The sequence below is a fragment of the Pecten maximus genome, chromosome 6 (genome assembly GCF_902652985.1).
Source record: "Pecten maximus chromosome 6, xPecMax1.1, whole genome shotgun sequence".
In the NCBI taxonomy this organism is placed as follows: Eukaryota; Metazoa; Mollusca; class Bivalvia; order Pectinida; family Pectinidae; genus Pecten; species Pecten maximus.
This window is the reverse complement of record NC_047020.1, coordinates 22,009,815-22,028,252: the sequence shown is the minus strand read 5'-3', so window position 1 is coordinate 22,028,252 and position 18,438 is coordinate 22,009,815. Positions and strand designations below refer to the sequence as shown.

General features: G+C 35.9%; 1 protein-coding gene across 2 annotated transcripts in view; it reads left to right on the top strand.

The window, feature by feature from the left end:
- Positions 1-18,438, top strand: part of LOC117329246 (hornerin-like) — a 158,017-nt gene that overhangs the window by 86,749 nt on the left and 52,830 nt on the right. For both annotated transcript variants that reach the window (XM_033887092.1, XM_033887091.1), the window contains exons 3-4: positions 11,947-16,039; positions 18,271-18,314. In XM_033887092.1, coding sequence (XP_033742983.1) covers positions 11,947-16,039; positions 18,271-18,314 — 4,137 coding nt within the window. The remainder of the gene's footprint in view (positions 1-11,946; positions 16,040-18,270; positions 18,315-18,438) is intronic.

Genomic DNA, 18,438 nt, shown 5'->3' with positions numbered 1-18,438 from the left:
TGCTGTGTAAGGTTTGTCCACGGGATCACAAATAATGCTTTCAATTGTTAAAAATCATCTGTCTGAAATACTGTCTTGTGACCTTTTGGCGTGATATAATTTTGTGAGAAAAAGAGAGAATGTTGAAAATGTATGTGACCTTTTTAATATGGATGTACAATTGGAATCAATTTTACCCATCATGCACTAAAAAAAAATATTATTAAATCTTTATCAAAGATAATATCTTTACATCTGAAAACTGACAAAAAAATGCTTTTGAAAGGTGTGGGGAAAAAAAGAAGAAAATTGAAGTAAATATTTGTTTTGACTTTGTGGTCTATGATAAAACGTATATCTTTATAAACAAACTTGACATCCTGTTCTAGAACATCCTGCTAATTGGTTTGAACTTGGTGACCTCTCTGTACAGATAGGGTCTGCATGAACTGAAATAACAGCCTTTGATATATTAATTATAAGTAGCTATATTATAGCAACACACCATTATTTTACTGTTTATATGCTATATTTGACACATAGGTAAATGAAAAGTTAAAAACAAAAAAGTTTATAACTACATTTGTCTTTTGAGTTTGGGAACATGGAAAACTCTTTAAGAATTTCTGTTACTCTTGTTCAAAATTGAACTGCTTCATTATATTGACAAATATTCCAAGGTCATTAAGGTCATCATCGATATGAACAAGTTTTACTTTAGGGTTCATGTTTACATGAATTTACAACATTGAATATGTAGCTGGTTACATATTTTCATCTACGTTTCGAGGTGTGACTGTGATGTGTATATATTAATATGTAAGTTTGAAAAAAGGAAATCAATAAATTTTTAAAGAGCTATAAAATTGATTTTATCTATATACTGTTGTAATTTTGTGAGCCTGGATTCAGTGTGGTGGAACTGGCTGGTTTGATTGATCATGAGAGAACCCACAATTATAAATACGGAGTAACAACCTGTTGACTAATGTTATATTAGATTTCTGTATATCTAATGTTGTAATGTATACCCGGGTAATATTGATAATCAGACTAGGGCGGGTGGTTTGTTATGTAATATTACGTAAAACCTTGAGCTTTGTCAGAGAAATCTATGGATACCTTTATATAGATATTCCTTTCATTTTCAGCTGTTCAGCAGGAACTGTTTTATCTGCAATATCATATTAATTATTCAGGAATGTTTTTCAGGGAATAAAAGGCTCAAATTGAGCGCAGATAACTTTTTAGAAAGATGGACAAAGACACTTTCAATTATATTGTATAACTACTTATTACTTTTCAAGTTTTATTATATTTTGTACAAGAGGGTAGGAAATTGCACTTTTTAATTTGATGAAGGAATCCTTTTTGATGAAATCTAATTAAATATTGACAGAATACATAATTTGTCCCTTTCCTAGTGACTTTTGTCTGTATACCTGTCCAAGTCATAGGTGTACTTTTATAAACCGTTGACATGTTATGGCTTTGAAATAAACACAAAACAATTTGTTAGACACTTTTCAAAAAAGAAATGAAAATACATTTATTTATGTGAAGGAAGTATAAATCTGACAAACATGTTAAAATTGGGCTTTGACCTGTAAACACTAGAACAAAACAACAAGAGAACTCAGTAAAGCTCAGATATTTAATTCTTTTGCCTTGCATGCCAGATGTAATGGAGCTGAAAATCTGTCCGTAACAGTGTTGTAGCTTTTGACAAAGTGACACGGCGTTTGACCTTGACAAGAAAAAACTAGGCTATGTATGTCATCTGTTCATTGTTACAGGAAAGCTTAACTCCTGTCTGTTATAAGAAAAATAAATCGGATTCTTTTGCTCTGTCTCTGACCTTTTAATTAGCTCTAGGTGTTCGAGGGAGTGACATTCTCTACTGTAACAGTCTTAACTTACACAAACTTGTGTTTGAACTCGGATGGACTAAAAGAAATATATGGTGTTTGTTTTCAAATTCATGAAGATTTTGTGAAAGGAAAAATAATATGATTCTTTAAAGGTTTGTTATCATCAAAGATTTGTTCTGAGATAAAACAGCATGAGACGGTATCCAGCTAGACTTCCCAAAGGTTCTTGTATTGCAATTTGTCTGTTGTCTAAAGATGTCTATTTAATGAGTTTTTGTGTTGCATTTTAAAGGGTATTGTTGTAAGACTAGCCAGGTGTATGATATTTTAATGATTATTTACCTTTGTTTAGTTATATAAGAATCTATACAGTATATATATGTTGTAGCCGGTAACAAAAACACATAACAACATCATTAGCTATTAACCTGTCCTCACTGTTAATCACCCTCTATCACTGAACCTCTGTCATCTTATACAACTCATCAAATTTCTTTTTCATAAAATAGGAACAGTATACCTGTACAATTTGCATTGTAACTCTTTTGAGGATCATACCGTATTTGCCCTATCAGAGCAACCTTATTGTTCACATTTTTTGGAGAATAGAATATAATTGCATTATCTTAAATTCTTTTTAAAAAGATAGCAAAAAGAACATTTTCAAATAAGTTTGATGTCAGGAAGAAAAAACTCTTTGACCAGAAATAATAGGTGTCATTTCTAAAGGTAATGGGCGTAGATTGTGATATATATATGCTGTACTCATTTTCATTTGACAGGGATGTTTTTCTTTTACAAGACAGACAGGCTATTTCGTTAAAGATAAATCATTTTGATATCTTCTCCAGCATCTTCAGTTCTATTTTTTCATATCTAAAGTTTCAGATAGAACTGACTTTCGTTAGATAATAGAAGTGTTATGGTGGTCTAAGTTACATTTTGTTATTGGGTCGAATCACGTTTGGTGGTCGTATACCCTAATCACACTACTAGATCTTTGTCAAACAGGTGAGATGCTTATCATTATTTACATAATGACTTTCTTACATGAGACCTAAGAAATGATAAAGTTTCGCTGATGTTGGCAGTTTGTTATCGGACAAAGATAAGTGAAATTCAGAATTATGACCGAGGTATCCGCCATCATATGACTGGAGTTGAGATCAATGGACAGAGAAATTAGCTAATTAAAAAAATCCTCTGTTGATTTGCTGTGTCCTTAGGGAAATTACATGTATAGTACATTGGCTTAAGTTGCTTGTGGTCATTGAAGGCTATAATGAGAATTGTTTTATCATTCATCATCTATACTGTAGTAGGATAATTGATGACATTGACACTAGTACCATCTTTTATAGGACATCTAAGGCGTGATGTTATCCACAAAGCTGCAGGCTTTGCACCAGAAAAACTTCCTATTTATACCTAAGTGATAATTATACCGCTGGGGAGTTTGTGTCTAGTTCAAGGTCAAAGTCAAGGTTATTTATAAGGATAACTTTATCATATAATATTAGTATAACGTTCCTTGGTTTAAATACATGTGGTTGCTTGGAGATCCGCTACAGGTGTTAATGTATAATTAACAGTAAACCATGATGTAAGCTAATTAATGGTTGTTTTGTACCTGATAAACCGTGGGTTAGCCTGGGTGTACTTCATTACAGTGCAATTGTAGACACATTAATTAGCATAAAATTTCTAACCATGTTTTTATAAAATGTTAAAACTGAAATTGAAAACACATGCTAGGATACAAATACTGCAAGATAGGAAAATTAGCAAACATAAGAATATCAGAAAAAAAAAAATTCTTTCATAATTTTACAATACTGTATTGATAGAGGATTGGGATCGTACCATGTTGTCTGGATAAACCACATCCTTTACTTAGTGACACATCCGACACATTAAGTGACAGATTATTTTAACATCTACGCTGACATTTGTTTCATCGGAAGATCTAGATCTGTCCCTAAGGGGACACCAAACACCTAGTGGGGACACCAAACACCTGCGAATGGTAGAATTATAGACATATTTTGAAATATTTTATTATTTAGATTATTAATTAAAGAAGTGCATATGACAGTTATATATAATTTTTCACAATTTTGTTTTGTTGAATATGGAAATAGACGTGACAAAGGTAAAAGTATTGTTTGATTTCACCTGAGGAATGTTATACTTACCTTTATGTTTACCTGGCTGATGAGTAGCTACCTATCAGGTGGGCGGATCACCTGACTGTCTCGTTATGTAACACAAGCCCTGTAGGGGATCATGATCAATTGGAAATAAGGTCAAAAGGTTGACTGATATGTACTATGTGATACATTTGTAGCCACCGATAATTATATGGCAGTCAAACAGGTGATGTGAGGGATACTAACTCAGAAGCTCCCTGTCACATGATTGAGTAGGGCAGCTTTTTGCCATATTTTTTTTACCATGGGAAATTAATTTTAGACAAAATGATCTGTTTTCATCAATAATAAGTACCAGAAGAGAATCCCAAGTCTTCACCCCCTCACAAACTTTCTGAAAAATTATCAAAGGGCCACAACTCCATATATGATGGGAAGCTGATTTAAATGTGATTTCCACCATATATCAAGAGCTATTAGCATGCTTACAACATGGGTAGATTTTATACGGCATAGTAGAGACATGCCTCAGTAAATTGATGCACTTATATATAGTTACTGTAGGAAACTTAGAGCTGTCCTACTTTAATCTGAAATGGACTAATTCTATAACGTATGTGTTTTATTTGACATTCAGTGTTGAATAGTAGTAATAATAATAATAATGGTCTTTATTTATACTTGATAACATGTTGAGCTTAAAAACTCGTCTTACACATGGTCAAGGAATAGTTCAAATCCCTTGAATTATCTTGTGTTAAAACAAAGGCTCTTCCATCTCCATAACACTGACATTCAGAAGTGAGAATATTGGATTGATCCCTTGACTTTGTAAAACGAAAATAATATTTTCTATGGTGTATATTTACTTAGAATACAGATTATTGGAATATTTAAAGGACTTATGTCATTGGCTATAGGTATGGTTCTGTTCTTAGGTAGTATTAGAATGTAGGATCACCTTTTGTATAGTGATATTTATGGGTGATTCAATATGCAATTAAATTGGACGAGCCTGTAAGAGGTCCATTTGGCTGGAAGGTATTAAAATCTCTTCTTTTGTGTGAAAAAGATTTTAAAGATAACTGAAACTTCACAGAAGGAATGTACAAAAATTGCTCAGTCATTCTTCAATGTCGGTGTGAACATTAAAAATTCGGAGACCTGTTGTGCAAATCATCCTTACCCGAAATTAGTCCTTGTTTCTCGATGAAATTATTGAATAGTTGACAATAATTAGACATGATATTTAAGAAGTTATCAAGATTTGTGAATACAGGTGCAGGAAGGCTGTTAATGGGTAATGATCTATTTATCGATATTGGGAAATCAGACAAAATTTGATATAGAACTAGGGTTTTTACGAATCATGAAGGTCATAGTCTTGTGCGATACTTTTAAGGATCTTGGTAATGTGAATTGGTGCAGTAGGGAGGGATTTGTATAGGGTATCTTCTAAAAGGTATCTATCTGTGAATCAAAACTCCATACTACAGTGAAAAAAATTTATATTAAAATTGAATTAAAAAATGAATTTGGTTTCTTAAAAAGCAACATATAGGCCTAAGTAGTATTATGAATGTGTAAAATAGGAATATAAATGTAGAAAATAGAAGCCAGTATAATTTGATACGGATTTTTTATTTGTCTGTCGGAAATACAAGTCGGATAAAAGTTCTGTGATCAGAATGATTTGATTGAAAACCTATTTTATATGAGACTGTTTAAGCTGGGTGTTCTAATATCTTGTTTTTACTTTCTTAAAATCACATCTCAACTTCCAAATGATTTGCAAAGATGATAGGAACTTTTTTGTTGCTATATTTTAATTAGTCTAAAGTTTTTCATTGATTTTTAGTTATGTTCAATATTTCAAAAATAACATGTATAAAAAGTTAATGCTAGTTTATATCTCGAAAAGTAATATAATCTATAAATAGTTTGCACAGGCAAATTAGAAATTTGATGAACATCATAAACTGGAGCCTTTATGACATACATAAAATTCTGTATTATATACTAGGCTTATCAAATAAATAAAATATATCATCAGAACAAGTCACAAAATCTAATGATATCCTAGATAGGAATAGATCCTAAATCAAACTCGTAAAGTTATATGAAATTAATGCAATCAACATTTTGCTGACTGAAATATCATTTGGAAATGGAAAAGGCACCACTAATTTTGACCTTGTACACAATTTCTAGGCGTTCAAATTTTAGAAGTTATGTAGAAAATACATTTATTTCGCTACAGGGGTTGATTTAGATGTAGAAAACTTTGTATGTGTATTTCTGATTTGATGCGAGTAATAAATATATTCGGGTATTCAGTCTGTTTAATGGCGGACATTAAACTACCACCTGGGTTCATCAAGTTCATGGTAGATTTGGTTTTCATCAATGAACACAGTAAAGGTCACGTTGAAACATTAATGGACATAATAAAACCTCACGATGACCAAAAAATTAATGTCACTTTTATTGGACTCAAATTTGAGCAAATTTGAGCGGGAATTATGGTTTATGGGGTGTGATATATGTAGGTACATTGTTGTCTTGGAGTGACCTTTTCATTGTCATGGCAACCAGTAGTGGACCATGGTGTGAAATTGGAACCTACATTTAAAAGTGTTGTATTGATCAGACCATCAACTGGTCATCCAATCTAGAGAGATGACCATCATAACACAGATGGCTAGTGTAGTACTGCTTGGGTCAGGGAGGTTTTAATTTGAAGTTGTCAGGTGTAGACATTACTTGGCTTATATTTCTGTCAATCAAGAATGATTCCAATAACGACTGGAATCTACTGATCCAGCTGTAAGTATATCTATATTTGATTTCATGAAGATAAACCTATGAAAGACAATACATATTCAGATTGATTTCAAAACAACAAAAGATTTCTTGTAGAAATGGATTCTCAGATCAGTCAATATTGTCTCAGTGCTTCGAAAAAACATTTTTCTTATTATTTCAGACATTATTTGAAATATTTTTTAATACAAATGATGATGTTCTGGTTTGGAGATCAATATTTGCTGAAATTGACAATGTCGTTCCTCATAATGATGACAATTTAAACCCTTTTTCACCAGGTGATATTTAGAATGAACTCCAGCGTTTGTAATTGTACTGTTCAGGTTGACCAATTAAATATTGGAACGTGACGGACATGTGATAAGTCTATTTGGCCAGTCGGTCATAGTCATAAAGAAACTAGTCAAACTTTTTATCGATTTATTTTGGTAATGATATGTCCTGGAAAACCTTCCAAATTTGACACTGAATTTCTTTTATACAAGGATAGTAAAATGGCTTTCAAAATACAATGACCACATAAACACCGACCATTATTATTTATTTACAAATATGAAATGAACTTGATCACCCAAATGTTGACATATGGACATTTATCAACATGACAATTCTAGCAAATTAGATTCCCAAGTATCTTGTTGTTAGGAAAGGACCTGTTGAAACATTCAGTAGTCGGACACGGTAGGTAGGTGTGTTTTGTTGATTTTATGGTATGTTCTACATAGTCCAAACCATTCAGGGGGATAATGTTTAATTACAAGATGTAGTTTTATTAATGGGGTCGTTGGGTTCGTTTCTGTGTTGACAAAAAAAGAAATCCAATGCACTCGATAGCAGGGTGCCAGCATGTGGGTTGATCTTCCTTAATCTGCACACACTGGAAGACCTGGGGACCAATCTTATAGACAGTTTGTATTGTCGATGTTAATGAGCTTACTAAAGTAATCTGTTGCCATTTGTTAACAAAGTCTTCCTCAGACACGTGGCTCGTGGCTCGAGACACTCACTGTGGTCAGTGGTTACACCAATTTATACATGTAGGTATATCGGTGCAATATCCCTAACCACAAAAACCTCTCTAACTGGTGTTCAGGATTGGTCAATCGTGGTTGACCACAAATGGGATATATATTCAGTATATGGGTTCGAGGACAGCTAAAAATGTGATAAAGATTACTGAACAATTTTGATACAGAATATTTAATTATCACTGATTAATGGCCAGGTAAGTGCAATTGTATAATTTTCAGGTTTTTCTTTATATTATTATTTTTTGTCTATATTTTAGGATTTTTCTTTTTGTTTTATTAAGAAATTTATTCAAAAAAGAGAGATGGCATGTATCAATACTGATAATTCAGTGTCATCAACATCAATGCATAAAATGGTTTGATTAATAATTGTCTGGATATTTTCTTGTTTTTTCCCCCAAGAAACTTGATTAAGTAGCTAATTGTAGGGGTGACACTTATATATACAAAACTTATGACATGATTTTCTAAGGATGGAAGAATGAAATGTATTCTAGCATAAAACCTGTCAGCATTTCATGTTAGTAATAGGAACCTTCTGGTGAGAGAGTCTAATTGATAATTAATTAGTTCACACCGACATTCCTGGTTTTGTTTACGTTAATGAACCATGTGACATGAACACACATGGCTGTCCAATGTATACAGAGATGACCCTGATTTAGCACCTAGAGTTTGTTAATTTATTCGGTGAATAAGGTCGAATCAATTATTCATGAAGGCCAATGGGGTCATCTGGAGAAAGGACACCTGGTCTAGAGCTTCTGTGATCTAAATCCAGTTCCAAACATTAAGGTGAAAATGTCATTATCAAATTAAAGAAGGTCTTGATCACAAGGGTAGGACACTACAGAATTTATAAACATATTCAGGTAAGTACTTTTATCTGTTTTATAGATAAATCATATATAATACACTACAGGTGGTCTTAACTTTAAATGAATGGACTAGATTTAATGGATTGAAGTCATTATTATATAGACACATTGTATCTGTCTATAATGTACCATATTTATCCTCAAATAACCCCCTCCCCTATTGGAGAAGTTTAGTACCATATTTATCCTCAAATAACCCCCTCCCCTAGTATAGAAGTTTAGTAGCATATTTATCCTCAAATAATCCCCTCCCCAAGTATAGAAGTTTAGTACCATATTTATCCTCAAATAATCCCCTGCCCTAGTATAGAAGTTTAGTACCATATTTATCCTCAAAAAATCCCCTCCCAAAGCGTAGAAGTTAAATTAGTACCATATTTATCCTCAAATAATCCCCTCCCCTAGTGGAGAAGTTTAGTACCATATTTATCCTCAAATAATCCCCTCCCAAATCGTAGAAGTTTAGTTTTAATGTTTGAGGTTGTGGGGTAAGTTTGTTTGTGAACCACTTTAATTACTATTCTAAAAATTAGTGATTCTGTAAAAAAAGGAAGAAGGGCTAATATTTGTGGGCAGACTGGGGTTTATTTGCGAATAAATACGGTATAATATCAGTTAGCCTAGTTCTAGATTGGGGCAATTCTGTAATTGATAAGGAAGTCTGATACTGGACATATGAGGTGTTGAGATGGTAATCCTTCATTTCAAACATTTAATACCCAGGGTTTATGTGGTATAAATGTACTAATTCAATTCACAAAGGTGATTATCTTGTTGTCATATAACAGATTTTGTTGAAATTATTCTATCTTTATTGAAAATTTAAATGAAACATTTTTCGTTTTGATTATCCTTAATAAAATTTGTTTATTTCGTTAACTCTAATTTAACTCTAATTTAAAAAAAGTACGAAATTCACAATGTAGTTATGCCATCAATGAGATAGAAGGTTCACCTGAAAAGCAGCAATGTGTCAGCTTGTGTTGAGTAACATGATAATTCTATCTTATCAGTGATTGGTCTTTCTGGCCGGCTTTGAAGGTTTCACACCAGTTATCAAACTGATAATGAACCAGTAGTGGTATTTTGTTGGTTTATATCCACATTCCACAAACCACCTGATATTTACCGCTAGATAAATTGTCAGACTTTCCATGCCTCTGTTCAGTGGTATCAGCTTACATAATAATGATATTGTTGTACTAATATCAAAGCAGTCACGATTTTCTCAACTGGGCCGGACATTAACTTGACTTTGATTGTTTATTTTACATTACTGCTAAATATCTGTCAATCCAGGAATGTTGGATGGTACAAAGTTGTCAGTTACAAATCAAGCTTATTTATCTTACCTTATCTTTCTGATATTAATATAATTATATAAATTGCTCTGTATGTAGTGTTTTCATTCTGAAGTTTGTGAAGAAATTTTAACCCCAAATCTTTACAATAAACTGAAAAATGAAAGTGTCATTACTGATAGCAAGGGCAATAGCTCACTATAATTGGTTAATTAAAAGCCCTATGCCTATGGAAATTCTTAAGATTAAAATTGTCCATATATGAATGCATTATTAGAAATTAAAAATCATTGGTAAGGCACTTTACGTTAAGTTCTGTAATGCTCTCCAGTGGGAAATTTCAAAATTAAAGAATTTCCATAGGTTTAGGAATATTGATGAAACTAGGATAAGATTTGACACTATGAGTTTACATGGACATCATCCTGAGGCAAACTGGATGAGTACGTAATTTTCAAATATAACAGTGCTGATGAAGTAATTATATCTTGTCATTATTAATTGAATGATGTCATTAAAGTAATTATTTTTAAAGCGGTCAGTTAACTCAGATTTCCACTGCTTAATGTATATATATAGTAAAAGTCCATCTTATTGATTATATCATTCATAGCTGGTGACAGGGAGTCTTTAGTATAATTCACAACTACCTTTAGTCTGATTATTATTAATGATCAGAGATAGAAATACTTATGGTGACAGAGGGTCGCCCTGCTACTGTCCCGATCGCCCATTGGCTGGGACTTGGTATTGTGCCTGAGGCTTACCTGGTACCTGTGATGGTCGTCAGTTTTTTATAGAGGTCTTGGCCTGTGGTTACATAACTATGTAATATTCTGTTTTAGATCAAACCACTGCCAGTTATCGGTGATCATTTCCTTCGTGTATATATCTTGCTGTGTAAACCTCTGACATTTTGACTCGATCTCCGAACTTCCTGACTTTTCTATAGGCCAAGGTGGATAACTGTGTATTCATTATCAAGAGCTGTAATCATTGGATGAGTGTTATATTGGTTCCTAATGGTCGTATGGTCGTGTATGTGGTGGACGGCCCTAACCCTCTGTACAGGCCCTTCCATTTGTGTTTGTACATCTAGGATCATGCAGGACTCGGGCGTCCGTCTTTAAGACTGATGTATTTCTTTTATGTGGCTTGTTTCCCAGAAAACAGGTAAATAACTTCACATTGATGTCTTAAGTTGTGGGAGAAATATATGTGGACTTAAACAAAAACTGCTACTGTTTTATTTTGGTTTATTCCTGGAAAACAGGTACAGTTGTATGTTGTCTTCGTGGTTTAATTCACAGACAGAAATTGATGTATTTATAACGTAGTCTTACTTCTGATCAGTTTTTTCCTGTTGGGGTGTTTTCGTTGTAATGGAAATTATATTGACATAAATGTGTAATAAACATGCAGTTTCTATGGAGATTAATTTTTCCACATTTTTCATCATTACATACCAGCGGTTGTAATGCTCGAATCATAAAATATATCAGTCAACATTTTGATGAGTTTAAGTGTTTCATCAGCTTTGTTTTAAATTTCTCAATTTTCACACTATTTTTTTGTGGTTCTGTTGAATTGTTTGATAACATATATCAAGTCATGTTGATCATGTCCACAGGGCAAAGTGTAGCTTTATGCAAATAATACGCTACAATCTTGAATGTGGTTATGGCTACAAAGGACCTGAGGATATTACTAACAGTTTCTGACACCAGTATGCAGTCAGAATGCCCTAACACCACTTCAACGTTTGACACCATCCCTGTCAAACCAAAAACAACTTATAACTAATTGTTTGGTGAATGTCAAGAGGGTACAAAATGTGTTATGTTGTGTAATTTATGGATTTTTATAAAAAAAACATATTCTAATGATATATTTTTGTTTGTGTGTTTCAGTGGGACACGTAGAGTGAAGAATAGTTCGTCTGGATCTAGTACATCATCCAATTCAGTCCATTCTTCGCCTCACAACAACAACAAACATCACAGTCCCCAGCAACAGAGTCCCCAGCAACGACAACAAAGTCCACAGTACTGCAGTCCCCAACAACAGATTCCTGTCCAAAGCCTACAAGTCAATCCACAGGGACAGCTTGAAGATAATGTTAACCATGATGTCAAGGGGGATATATCTGAACAGGACATGGAATCAGCAACAGCAGCAAAATTAAAGGGATGGGCGACGGTGGAAGACCTGACCCAGAAACATCAACGTCAACTGTTACTGCAGCAACAGCAGCAGCTTCAAGGTCAACAGGTCACAACCTCTGTCGCCCCTAGCAACAATGTGACCCTGAACCAAGTTCAAGGTCACAATCAATATCCTTCTGGACACCTGTCTCCTGCCATGTCCTCTCCCAGTTTAAACATGGCTGACCATTGGAAGGGTGGCTATGGACAAGGGTCTCCATCTAGTAACAGCCACATTGTGCCTACATCTTCTCAAGCGATGACAAAACAGGGTATGGACATTCATGAGGGTTACGCTACTACAAGTACACCACGTAGTCCTACAAATTCAACAAACTACATGCCAAAATTTCCTAATCGCCCCACAAACCTGAACTATACCAATACAAGTGGTGGTTACGGCGATCACTATAACAAGGGAAGTTACTCTTATAACAATTCTAGACCTTCTCCACATAAGCCTCAACATGGATCAAGCATGTACACAAATGACGATTCCTCCCTCAAAACACCCGAGTCCTCCTCCTCATCAAGGAAATATGAACGGCGATCTCTCCCACCACAGCTGAACGAATATCAGAATCTGAAGGAGTTACGGACAAATTCTCATTCATATGGAATGTTACCCCCTAAGGAAGAGGAGGGAGATACTCCACATTCTAAACAAATCGAAAGTCACTCCCCCTCCTCTCCACCACCTCCTCCTCGTAGAGATATGTCCAGTTTAAAATATGTGCAAGCTTCATCAAAAAACCATGAAAAATACCCTTCATGGCCTGTGACACACCCAAATCTGGATATAGAGGCAGGGGAGGCAATCACATCGCAGGTAGGGGCATGGCCTGTCAGAGACATACCCCATGGTAGTGAAGTTTCTACAGGAGACACTTATAAACCCCAGCTTAAGCCTGTTAATGAGGGTGCAAATGATTCTGACAGGAAAAATGGTGAGGATAACAAGAGGAATCAGAGTGACCCGGGATTTAACAAACCAAACAGTTTTAAAGGACTAAGTATTAAACGTCCTACTCCACAGGAAATTCAACAAAGCTGGAATCAAAACCAGAAAATCAATGCAAAACAAAGTAATAAATCTGTGGAAAATTTCTTCCTAAACAATTCACCTGGATATCCAAAACCTCTTCTGGATCAAGATGGGAACAGAATCGGTGATGCTAAATATAGCATCCCGTCACCACCAGAACGTGACAATCCCGTTCCAGACACAAAACTACTACAGGAAAAACTGGCATCAATGATGGCTCCTAGTTCTGAAAGTTCAGGTTTACATCCACGTGTTGGGACATACTTGACCTTTGACCCTACTAGGGTCAGTGATTCTATGCAGGAAAATAAGGATACCAAAGGGAAAGGGTTTTATACTTCTGCCGGTGGACATCCCACTTCCCATTCACAAAGTGCTAGTTCTGTGCAAACAAGGGTGGACTCGAGTACGAGTCCATTGCAAAGTCCAATGGAATCTAAACATTCTCCATTTAGTGCCTCTCCCGCTGTAAGCGAGAGTAAGGATAGGCCATCTGAAAATCTCCAACAAATGTCCACTCCTCGTGGTGTTATTGTGAAGCACATGCTTTACTATAACACAGGAACACAGACTGATACAAACTCCCAAGGGAGTCGGACTAGTGTACATGTGACTTCTCAAATACAGGACAAAGACACTGTGGTTCAGGAGAAATCAATCCAGGCTCATTTGTCTGAAAAAGACACAAGGATTGAAAGTGGTAGGAATTTGTCAGCTTCTAATTTCGGAACAAAATATGTGCAAGGATTGAATGAGGATACAAAGGAAAGTCGAAGTTCCAGTGAAAGTAAAGACAATTATTCTGAGGATGATCCACAAAACTATGCTCCAATGATTCGTAAACTGTCACAGGAATATATGAGTGGTCGAATGCAAGTTAATGATAAGCGTTTGTCTGGAGATTCTGGGGTTTCTACTGTAAGTGCTACAAGTCCAGGATCAGATATGCCTCCCCACTCTTTTGGACAGTTTCCCGGAATGCGGGAGGCTGAATCTTATAACAGTATTGTGATACACCCAAATGAAACTTCACATCCATTTGGTAAAGACTATCAGGACATGGAACATGAAGGTCAAGGTCGAATAGACTCCTCTAAGATGGAGTTAGATCGACGAGTGTTCAGTCCCTCTGACTCCAGAGTCGGGGGACACAAGGGAAGGTATAGTATGGATCCGTCTTTTTCTCAAAAGATTTTGCCAAATAAAAAGAGTATTCAGGATACACGATATAGCTCTGATGCCAACTTGCAGACAACATATGCAAATCAGCGGATGCATAGTATGAGCATGTCATCCTTGGCTCCCAAGCACAGTAAAGCAGACTCTATCTCTGAGGGTCAGTATTTACGTCCCACACACAGGAGTTCAAACTCTTCGTCTTCATCACGACATGGATCAGATGCGAGATCATCTTCTAGCTCGTATCATGGGTCACTGAATTCACCCATTGGTCCTACAATGCAAGGTCATGGCCAACATCGTGGGAGTCAACAGGAATCCGATTCTGTGTTTGTTGATCCTGAAGTTGCATCTTCTCCCAATGTTAAACAGTTAGAGATGAATTCACCAATTACGTCACAAGTGCCAGACAGTGGAAGTACTCCAGTGCGCCGTAGCATTGGGCGAAACACATCAATGAAACTTGCATATGGAACTTACGATGAGGCTTCCCGCAAGTATGAGGATGCTGGACAGAAATCGTCAGGGCGACAGATAGCACATGGCAAGTCTCGATCGTATTCTGGTGATTATATGCCAATGAACAACAACTCCAACCGTGCATCCCTTGGTCAGATCCGTGAGGATTCATCTGAAGGTCGCTGGGCAGATGTTGTCAATAAGTCAAGGTCACTCCACCATAACACAACAAGTTCAGTGTCAGAGGAATCAAATTATGCAAATATTGATCCATTGAAAATGGAGAAAAACATAAATCCTGAATTGATCGAAAGATCAAACTTGAAAAGGACTTCATCAGAACAAATCCGTCCACTTTCTGGCCATGGCTTTGATGAAATCAGACCTCCACTTCCTAACAGGGATTCACGGTCAAGTTACCACAGTGCTATGAAACATTCCAAATCGGAAACATGGCAGAAACCTGTACAATCTCCAACACAGTCTCAAAGTGACCTTAATAACTTTCAGTCACCATCATCATCACAAAAAGATTTAAATCGTGAACCTGATACTGAAGTGAAATCGATCGTGGATTCCAACACCATCAGTGCTACTACACCTTCAGTGTCCCAGTCCCAGTTAGACCTGAACAGAAGAAGTGACAATGAGAAGCAAAAACAGCGTAACGCTGTTCAAGAGTTCATGGACCGAAAAATTCGAAATAGGCCGTCAGATAGTGACGACACTTCAGCACCTGAAGAATCAATAGCAGGTAATTCTTCACCACAGGACAGATCTTCTTCAAAACTTACTCCAACCGAGTCCTTCAAAGAAAAGTATGCCAGGCGTAAGGAAAGTCTACGAAGGTCAAGGTCAATTTCATCTCGAGAATCGTCAGATTATGTGCATATGAGCCGACCTTCACAGCCTCATCCGCAAACAGAATGGAGCAAGATTAGGTCTCAAGCACAGGACGGATCTAAACGACCCCACTCTATCAGCTCAGATATCAGCCTGGTGGACCCTTATGCAGTGACACCGATCACCGAGGCTTCTAAACAACAGGATATGGACATGGAGGCCCACAAACGGAGCAAATCTGATTCCACAGATATTGGTACACAGCAAGATTTGGTATGTTGTCTTAATTATCTAGAAGTTTATCTCAATAAGATATCCCTTAATTTTTAGCCCACCATCATCAGATGGTGGGCTGTTCAAATCGCCCTACGTCCGTGGTCCGTCGTCCGTCCGTCCCTCCGTCCGTCCGTCCGTCCCTCCGTCCGTAAACAATTCTTGTTATCGCTATTTCTCAGAAAGTACTGAAGGGATCTTTCTCAAATTTCATATGTAGGTTCCCCTTGGTGCCTAGTTATGCATATTGCGTTTTGAGACCAATCTGAAAACAACATGGCCGACAGGCAGCCATCTTGGATTTTGACAATTGAAGTTTGTTATCACTATTTCTGAGAAAGTACTGAAGGGATCTTTCTCAAATTTCATATGCAGGTTCCCCTTGGTGCCTAGTTATGCATATTGCGATTTGAGACCAATTGGAAAACAACATGGCCGACAGGCAGCCATCTTGGATTTTGACAATTGAAGTTTGTTATCGCTATTTCTGAGAAAGCACTGAATGGATCTTTCTTAAATTTCATATGTAGGTTTCCCTTGGTGCCTAGTTATGCATATTGCGTTTTGAGACCAATCTGAAAACAACATGGCCGACAGGCAGCCATCTTGGATTTTGACAATTGAAATTTGTTATCGCTATTTCTGAGAAAATACTGAAGGGATCTTTCTCAAATTTCATATGCAGGTTCCCCTTGGTGCCTAGTTATGCATATTGCATTTTGAGACCAATCTGAAAACAACATGGCCGACAGGCAGCCATCTTGGATTTTGACAATTGAAGTTTGTTATCGCTATTACTGAGAAAGTACTGAATGGATCTTTCTGAAATTTCATATGTAGGTTTCCCTTGGTGCCTAGTTATGCATATTGCGTTTTGAGTCCAATCTGAAAACAACATGGCCGACAGGCAGCCATCTTGGATTTTGACAATTGAAGTTTGTTATCGCTATTTCTGAAAAAAGTACTGAATGGATCTTTCTGAAATTTCATATGTAGGTTTCCCTTGGTGCCTAGTTATGCATATTGCGTTTTGAGACCAATCTGAAAACAACATGGCTGACAGGCAGCCATCTTGGATTTTGACAATTGAAGTTTGTTATCACTATTTCTGAGAAAGTACTGAATGGATCTTTCTGAAATTTCATATGTAGGTTTCCCTTGGTGCCTAGTTATGCATATTGCATTTTGAGACCAATCTGAAAATAACATGGCCGACAGGCAGCCATCTTGGATTTTGACAATTGAAGTTTGTTATCGCTATTTCTGAGAAAGTACTGAATGGATCTTTCTGAAATTTCATATGTAGGTTTCCCTTGGTGCCTTGTTATGCATATTGCATTTTGAGACCAATCTGAAAATAACTTGACCGACAGGCAGCCATCTTGGATTTTGACAATTGAAGTTTGTTATCGCTATTTCTGCGAAAATACTGAAGGGATCTTTCTCAAATTTCATTTTGAGGTTCCCCTTGGTGCCTCATTATGCTTATTGTATTTTGAGATCAATTGGAAAACAATATGGCCGACAGACCGCCATCTTGAATTTTGACAATTGAAGTTTGTTATCTCTATTTCTCAAAGTACTGAATGGATCTTTCTCAAATTTCATAAGTAGGTTCCCCTTGGTCCCTTATATTGCATTTTTGGACCAGTCTGTCCTGAAAACAACCTGGCAAACAAACAGCCATTATCGTTCAATCTCAGATTTCTTATATAGCTTGGATTCCCTTGTTTGAAAAGTACTGGATGGATGTCTCAATTTGCACAGATTAGTAAAATGAAGGGAAAAGTAGAGAAAAGATCAATCTGACATGGAACCTATGAAGATCATTCAATGGTGGGCGCCAAGATCCCTCTGGGATCTCTTGTTAGGTAGTGTTATAAACCTAGGAAGATGAATTATATAGAGTAATGTATCAGTTGAAGCATAATTTCAAAAATTTTGAATTTTTTTTTTTTGTCGTATAATTTTCCAGACTTATATTATTTGAAATACCAAGAGGATTTCCCATAATAGGAGACAGAAACACTTTGCTATATATGTCCAGTTTTGTATTACATATTTAATTGACAAAAAATTAAGTGTTTGATAGTTGCTTTTCAGCGTTCTAGAAACTGTCAGGTGTTTTAAGATTTACTGAGTTGCTCAGAATTGATAAACATATGTTCTTCACCTTTGTTTATTGATGAATACCTGATAGCTATTAATTAATCTGTGTCTGCTGTTTTCAGTCTCAACAAGGCAGAGACGACAGTGCTAATGTACCAGCTTCAAGGTAAGGCCATGTTTTGTAGAGTCTAAGGGAGGTAACTCCCATGGACTTATCAACATTGATAAACTCCCATGGACTAAGCAACATTCTTTGATTAGGAATTTAACATTGTCCTTACTGATTATTT